This window comes from Dysidea avara, chromosome 14 (assembly GCF_963678975.1).
Source record: "Dysidea avara chromosome 14, odDysAvar1.4, whole genome shotgun sequence".
Taxonomy (NCBI): domain Eukaryota; kingdom Metazoa; phylum Porifera; class Demospongiae; order Dictyoceratida; family Dysideidae; genus Dysidea; species Dysidea avara.
In genome coordinates, this window is record NC_089285.1 from 4,973,912 (window position 1) to 4,981,754 (window position 7,843).

Below are 7,843 nucleotides of genomic sequence, written 5' to 3' on the forward strand. Positions count from 1 at the left end.
ATTCAGCTTTATATATATAGAATGATAAGAGGCACTATAATACAACTTAATATAGCCATAGCCATGAACAAGCAAGCACAAACTTATAGGACAATTTTCAATATTAATTGGTTATTGCATAGATCCTTTGGCTTTTGTATTTGATCAGTTGGTATTTTTCTGTATTGGTATAGTACTACTTTGTCTAATATCATCATCATTGTAAATGGCTGCAATGATGTACAGCCAAGCTATATTCTAAAGAGTGTGGCCTTCCAAAGTCTGAGTGAAAAAAAGTTGTGAAATCAACAATCAAAAATGAAGTAACAAACTTTTGAAGGCTGCAGCCCTTTTATACAGCTTCGCTGTTTTACTTGGATCTTATTTTAGCTTGAAACGATGTTACACTACAATAAGACACTCACAAACACAAGCATGAAAATAATTTTCAAGAATGTAAGTGTACAACCACAGCCACTTGTTGGATTGTGTTTGGTTATAAGTAATAGTTGGTGATGTTTTGTTCTATTAGTCATGTGTCTTACACAATTGTTTCGTTTTATTGGATTTTTAGTGAGAAAAGAAATGATTGACAAGCTTCAACAAGCAAAGGCTAATGGCTCAACTTTAAAACTCTCATACACTACAATTGCGTTTACTGGATCAGCTGGAGCAGGAAAAACAAGTTTCCTTAACTTGCTTAATAAAAGAAAATTCATATCACATCACCACAGTACTGGGGTGGTAGAATCTGAACACGTTTTGACAGTAAAACAAGCTGGGATGGTTGAATCAGGCAGCGAATCAAAATGGGTAGAATTAGATCACGAGAATATGCTAGCACAGCTTAACAAACTGTTGTCAAATGAGGATACTAAAGAAAATACAACAATAAGTAAAACTATCTCACTACCCAATCTACAGGATCCATCAGTAAATCCAGATGCCACTACTTCAAAGGTATCCAGTAAAACTATGTCGTTAATCAATTTGCAATCGCCACCAAGCAGTCTAAATGTCAAGGAAAAGAAATGTGCAGTAGAAGATGATATTGCATCAGCTCAGTCTGATTGGGTACCATCATTAGGTGAAGTGTGGAACATGATCAATCTTTTGGACACTGGAGGACAGCCTGAGTTTGTTAGTCTGCTTCCAGCTGTTAGCAGTTCAATATCCCTCACCTTCATTGTCCTAAACATGGAAGGAGGAATAAAAGCTTTAGATGAGCCAGTATTGGTTGTTCACAGTGAATATGGAAAACAGTCATTTGAGCCTTATCATTTAGGCCTGACCAGCCTGGATCTTGTTAAGCTCCTCATGGCATCCTCTAAGCATTCCGGTTTAAGAACTTCACTACCAATCCAACCATCGCACAAAGGTGTAGAAAGTGATAACAAATATCAGTGTTATGTGGGCACTCATGCAGACAAAGTAAAGGCAACAGAGATCAAGGAAATTGAGAGCAAATTAGCATCTGTTGCACTTGAGCTGAAATGTAGAAAATGTTTATGGGAACAAAATGAAAGTGTGCTATTTACAGTAGATAACACAACGGCAGGTGGAGATAGTGGTAATGATAGTGACGATAGTGATGATGGTAGTGACAATTCATGGGATGATTCACGATTAACAATGGATGACATAGCATTACGCAGATGTATTGAGGATCCTAATGCTAAGGAAGTTCGTAGTCGCATTCAGAAACTTGTAGAGAAAAGGGATGTTTATGATGTACCTATTAGTTGGTTTATATTGTTGCTTGAGATACAGAGACTCAGTACTGAGAGAAAAGTTAGCTTTATATTATATGGTGAAGCATGTTATGTATGCACACAAGGAAATCTGTGTCGAGACAACAATGAAGTTCGAAGTGCTTTATTGTTTTTCCACATTATGGGAATTTTGTTTTACTATCATGATGTTCCTGGCATGTGCAAATATGTCATTGTTGACCATCAGTGGTTGTTTAATAAACTGACTAGTCTTGTGAAGGTCTCTTTCCCAAGAAGTGGCTTTGATCATGAGGCTATCAGCCAGCTTAAAAATGAAGGGTTATTTACCAAATCGTTGATTCTCCAAATCCAGTTAGAAAAAGACATTGACACAGAATATTTTATTGCTTTGTTGATTCATTTAAAAATCATTGCTCCAGTTGACCAAGAGAAATATTTCATGCCATGTGTGTTATCAAGATACAGTTTTCAACAACCTAGTCACAACGTTCTTGACCAGTGTGGCCATCTTCAGTATGAGCAGTTGTGTGTTCACTTTTTACATTGTCCTTTGCCTCAAGGATTTTTTTGTTGCCTGATTGTAGAAGTTTTTCAAAATTTGCCAAACAATTGGGTACGTCCCCGACTGTCCACAAAATACAGTCACCATTCCTACAGCAACCTGATAAGTTTTCACACATCAGATACTGGTCATTCTGTGTCACTAATTGACAGAATTGGTTACCTTGAAGTTCAAATAAGACATGAAGAAGACATGCTTCCTATTCATAATGAAGTCCGTGAAATTCTTCTGAGGGCTTTGGATGGTGTATGCAACTGCCTTCAATATGACTACAAGCAGTTAGAGATTGGCTTTTTGTGCAGAAATGACAAGCATACAACTGAAAATCATTTGGCAATTGTACCAAAATTTGATACTGGTGTAGAATGGATATATTGCAACTATGGCAAAATGAAGCTGATGCCTTCTCACAAGGTGTGGTTTCAGGTAAGCATATTAATACAATGTTTTTAAGCATTATTGCAATTCTCTAATATTTTAGGTGTCATTATTAGCATTTAGTTCAGTGGTAATAATGTAGGAGTGGATCCAGACTTTTACAGAGGGGGGTTTACTCTGAAGCCTGGTAGTTGTAGCTTCAGTCCAGCTAAATAGTAATAATATTTCATAGTAAAATTAATAATCACTCTTCAGTAAAGTTTCATTATTGAATCTTACCATTAAACTTTTAGAAATGCAGCTCCAAAACAGAAAGTATAATTATTTTTAGAGGGTTTATTGGGTATAAAGATACTGGGGTAACAAATTGAGTGTTCTGCCTTGAATGATACACTGAATTTGGTTTACTAAATTTAAGAAAAACTTGTCAGCAGCTTATCAAGTAATTCTAAGGCTCTTCTAGAAAGGGGGATTCCATGGAGCTCCCTGGATCTGCCTCTGTAATGGTTAATGTGCAACTAGCGTATTCTGTTGACATGTCCATATTAAGCAGCTTACTGGCAAGGTTTCACAATAGTGTATGGACAAAATATAATAATCATACCTTTTACTACTATTAAATGGACAATTTGTATGAAAAGGCAAACAAAAGGCTATATAACTCCATACTTACTTGTGTTGCTAACAGAATCAAAAACTTGCTACGAATTATAAACTCTTGGTTGCATGCACAGCTAGCTGTGCATGTATTTGTTTGCTGGAGTGTTGCACATGTAGATTTCTCCAATTGCAATTTATCCATATGCTTTATAACCTAATTATGGTGATTTTACTCATTATTATTAGCAAGCTGATAAACCAAACCAACCAATTCAAGATGTTCATGGAAAAACTGATCAGGAAGGTATGTAAAGTGCCAAATGTAAATGAATAGAACATTTTACAAGCTCTTACAATACAGCATGTTGGCTGAAAAATATTAATATTATAATAAGGGTCGTCTCTTGGCTAAAAAGAGGTTTAAAGGGTTTATTCTTTGCCAACAACATTGTACCATATAAGTACAAATTTTCAAGGGACATGATTTCACAGTTGCTTGGCTGTCCACGAAACTTTCATTCTTGAAAAGTAATATATTATATGAGTGAAAACAAATCAAAAATGAAACTACAAAAATTCTGAAGTTAATTAATCCATGAAAATTATGTAGCCTGATAATTTGTATATATACGGTACACTGTATCTAATCAAAAACAGCCAAGCGGTAAAAAAAAGAGTGCGGCCCTCAAAAAGGCTATGCAAGATGTGAAATCCAAGGTGGCGGCCAAGAAATGGCTGTGATGGTAGGTTAATGGTAAAAAATTTAATAATGACAATTCAGGGAATTGTGCCAATTCCGTAGCCTTTTTGAGGGCCGCACTCTTTTTTTATAGCTTGGCTGTTTTGGATTACATTTCACGTTTTGTATTTGTATACTCCAAAGCCCCTATGGCCAGCTTTGAGGCTTTTTTAATCTATCTTTTTTTTCTTTACCACAGCAAGAAGAGAAAGATTTAATCATAATCATAATCAAGATTTAAAGCAGATTTTTAATATATATTTTAACTATTTTTGATTTTATCAGCAGGGATTAAATGTGTGTACCTACAGGTGTACGTGACCTCCTACTTTTTCCTGATCCCTATTCAAACTTAAAATTCTCAATTTTTTCTTTTTAACCTTTTTGTATAATAATAATATTATTATGACAGGTTAATCCATGCATGCCACACCCAAAGAAAGGATGGCACACCAGAGGTAATGTTTTTTACTGAATATATGTTCTCCAACTATCAATTACTGACTCAAAAGTGAAGTGATCATTATGCTTTCTTTCAGCAAATTTAAACTCATTTCACAGCATTACAAATGAAAAATAGTATAGAAGCACCTCTGTAATTAATCCATTCACCACAGAAAACACAGACAATTCCCATTTTACAATGCAGGAAAGTCATTACGCTACCGCAAATCAACACCTTAGGCTGTCAGCACAATAAATGGGACACAAAGGAGGACAAAGGTAAGTTACTGATGCATACTTCAGTATGCCTAAAGGCACCTGTTGGGCTGAAGCAATGTCGAAAAGTGAAAATCAAGCCCATAACCCTAGCCATTATCAAGTTACACTTATCTGAAGCCATCAGGTAGGCCAGGCAGGCAGGCAGGCAGTTCTATTGAATAATATTTTGAAAACATTTAGGATCATACTAAAGGCACTTTCAGACTTAATTATACTTAACCAATACTGCCAAGGTGCCAGTGATATTGTGAAGCTGGTTTTTGGGTAATATTTTCACCATGATTTCTAATATACAGTACTACTGTACTGTATGATTATCATATCTAACTGAACTATTCTTTTGCTTTATAGAAGCCTTCAGGAACTCATTTATTTGCAGGACACTGTTTCATCGAATAGCCACAATATTTTAAGGCATATAAAATATGGGTTAGATCTCCAAAACCACAAGTGCACATAATGAGCATATTCCATATTGCCTGGAGTATTGTGGCTGAAGCTGTTTAACCTTGGTTGGTAGAGCGAACTTTGCATGTGGCCTAAAACTTCTTGTCGACTAAAACACACTTACTGGTTTTTTTTCAAATCATATAGCACAAGATAGTCTTTGTTTATACAGATAAACATCTATCCTTCACCATTATATCCAAAGTCTCAAAGTGCATCAATTATTTTCTCACATAATATGTCACATTTTTCCAATATTTTTCAAAGATTATCATGGCTATTACATGACATAAGCTCATACATACTGGCGTCCTGTAAATATGTATTCTTGATTACTTCTTTGTACATCCAAAATGACATAGTGTTCTATAAAACACTGTGCATGACATAATGTGTCTTGTAAATAAACGTGTTCATGGATTTTTCTGAAGACCTCTATACCTGTGGCTAGTTGTTCTACCTTACAAGGGATTTACATATCCCACCTTACACATCAGCTTCTAATGATAAGTAAAATTGAAATGGTTATATATCTGCATGCAGTGAAATGTTCTCATGCATAAGTTATGTAGTGAAACTTTTAGTGTTTATATAGCTACATTGCTAGACATATGTAACACTTTCACGCCTCAGATCGAAGAGCCACACAGACTTCATTTGCAGTGCAACCCAATTGGCAACTTGCAATTGCCTGGGCTACATCTGAATGTAGCCTGGGGACTTAGACTATAAGCCCAAAATCGATTGTGGGGGATTGATTAATATTCACGTGATTAATATGCACAAGTTGGATTTGGCCATGAAAACACTCAGATGGAAAGCGTTTTGTTATCCTCGCTATCCTATAAGTTGGGCTAAGGTGAGAACTAGAACTACAGCGAGTTTTCGAATACAGACCACACCCACATTACTTAAACATGAAATAACTACTGTACAGGCAAGCTTAGACCTTAGTAAACTCTGTTATTATGCTATAAATCATTCAACAGCATTGATTAAACATTAAACTTGTGTATTTAAAATTGTCCGTGATATTAGAGTGTTTGAATAGGATATTTTAGAGGTTTTCAGCCTGCATTCATGTTTCATTTTTATATAGTGATTCAACTATTTGTTTTAGCTTAAGAAAAGACATACCACCTATATTTACACAAATGTCTAATAATTTTAATTAGTATGCCTACAAATCTCCTATAATTCCACAATTATTCTCACAATATCAGTTATACCTATACAATTCTCAAAATTTGCTGCCATATTAGGCAAAAGCCTACAATTCATTAGTGTATATATAAGTAATTTTTAAATTTTTGCCAAGTGAAAACATGTACTGTAATTCGCTTTGTTTTTGTGCAAAAAAAAGTTTCATGATAAAACTATTCATGTAAAAATATTTTTGTATGATTTACATGAATGACTACTCTATTAGATTTATGTGTAAGAAATTTTCGTACCAGTTTTGCATACAATTATTTTACAATGAAAAAAAGCAAATTACAGTATTGCTTTTTATCTTTACAGTGACTGTCCATGCTAACTGTGATCTATCAGTACCCAGTAACTTGCACACAATTGGAATGTTAGACACAGGTGAGAAAATATGTTGTAAACTAATTGACAAGCTCACTATACGTATAATACCTATGCAGAACCTGAAATGGGAGATCTGATCACCATTGTAATTCCAAAGATTAAAGCATACTGGGAAGATGTTGCTTTTGTATTGCGATTCAAAATTATTGATGTTGATGCTATAAAGGCAAAGCACAATGATGACCCAAAGAAATGTTGTCAGCAGCTTTTTAAAGACTGGCTGAGTACTAACAAAGGTGTCACACCAAAAACTTGGCCAACATTATTAGCAAAACTTGGGAAAGTAGAATATCTTGTAGCAGTTATAGAAGAGATCAAATCTGCTACTGTAACACCTTAATGAATATGGATCACACTATGCACAGACTGTATCATCATACTACGTAAATGCATACACATGGTACAATTTTCAGATTCGGCATGCACATAAATTTTTAATATATGCTAACAATTCTTGTACACTTAAGTTGTATACCTTAATTGTATACCTTAATTGTAAGCTTAATTTTTAGGGAACATGTAAGAGATTACTTGCCTATTTTTATAAATTGTAGGTGTGTGTATATGTACTGTGGTGTAAGCAGTGTTTGCACATCAATAACAATTTTGTACCAGTTAGTAATAATGTTTTGTATTATATCTTTCATATTGCGTATATTGCTAAACTTTCAATGCAAGTACTATTGTAGTTTTTGAGCTGTGCTTAACGACTGCAATCCTATGCTCAATAGTCTCAAATACTGTGTGAGATTAGTGGTGGTGTCAATAAGACGCAGGGATAGTTCAAAGAGTTCTATGCATGGAATCCCCAAGCCTTACTATTAATTGCACACTGACTGCCCCCCCCCCCAGTTGCTATGCCTATGATCATTCACCACAGTGTTATCTTGATAAGAACCCTTGACTACATTATGATAATGTATTGCAACTTGACTCATGGTTATTTTTGTTATGCAATGGGGAATAACCATACCCCAACCATGAGACACAATAACAATCACAATTTCACTAAAAGATGGAGATTCGATTATATTTATACCATTTGTTGGAATTTTGATCATATTCATCACTCTGTGGATAGGCATAGAC

At 34.9% G+C, this 7,843-nt stretch overlaps 1 protein-coding gene across 1 annotated transcript; it reads left to right on the forward strand.

The window, feature by feature from the left end:
* The first annotated feature begins 535 nt into the window (after window positions 1–535).
* Window positions 536–7,463, forward strand: LOC136244880 (uncharacterized). Its single transcript, XM_066036424.1, has 4 exons — window positions 536–2,700; window positions 3,499–3,556; window positions 6,683–6,751; window positions 6,811–7,463. The coding sequence occupies exons 1-4, from the start codon at window positions 565–567 to the stop codon at window positions 7,092–7,094; spliced, it is 2,547 nt and encodes an 848-aa protein (XP_065892496.1). The 5' UTR covers window positions 536–564; the 3' UTR covers window positions 7,095–7,463.
* The last annotated feature ends 380 nt before the right edge of the window (window positions 7,464–7,843 follow it).

Bases quoted from the DNA above. Each gene is read 5' to 3' on its own strand.
- LOC136244880 (XM_066036424.1), top strand. From the start codon at position 565: ATGATTGACAAGCTTCAACAAGCAAAGGCTAATGGCTCAACTTTAAAA. The intron at 3,557-6,682 runs GTATGTAAAGTG...TTATCTTTACAG, and splicing joins TGGAAAAACTGATCAGGAAG to TGACTGTCCATGCTAACTGT. The intron at 6,752-6,810 runs GTGAGAAAATAT...ATACCTATGCAG, and splicing joins AATTGGAATGTTAGACACAG to AACCTGAAATGGGAGATCTG.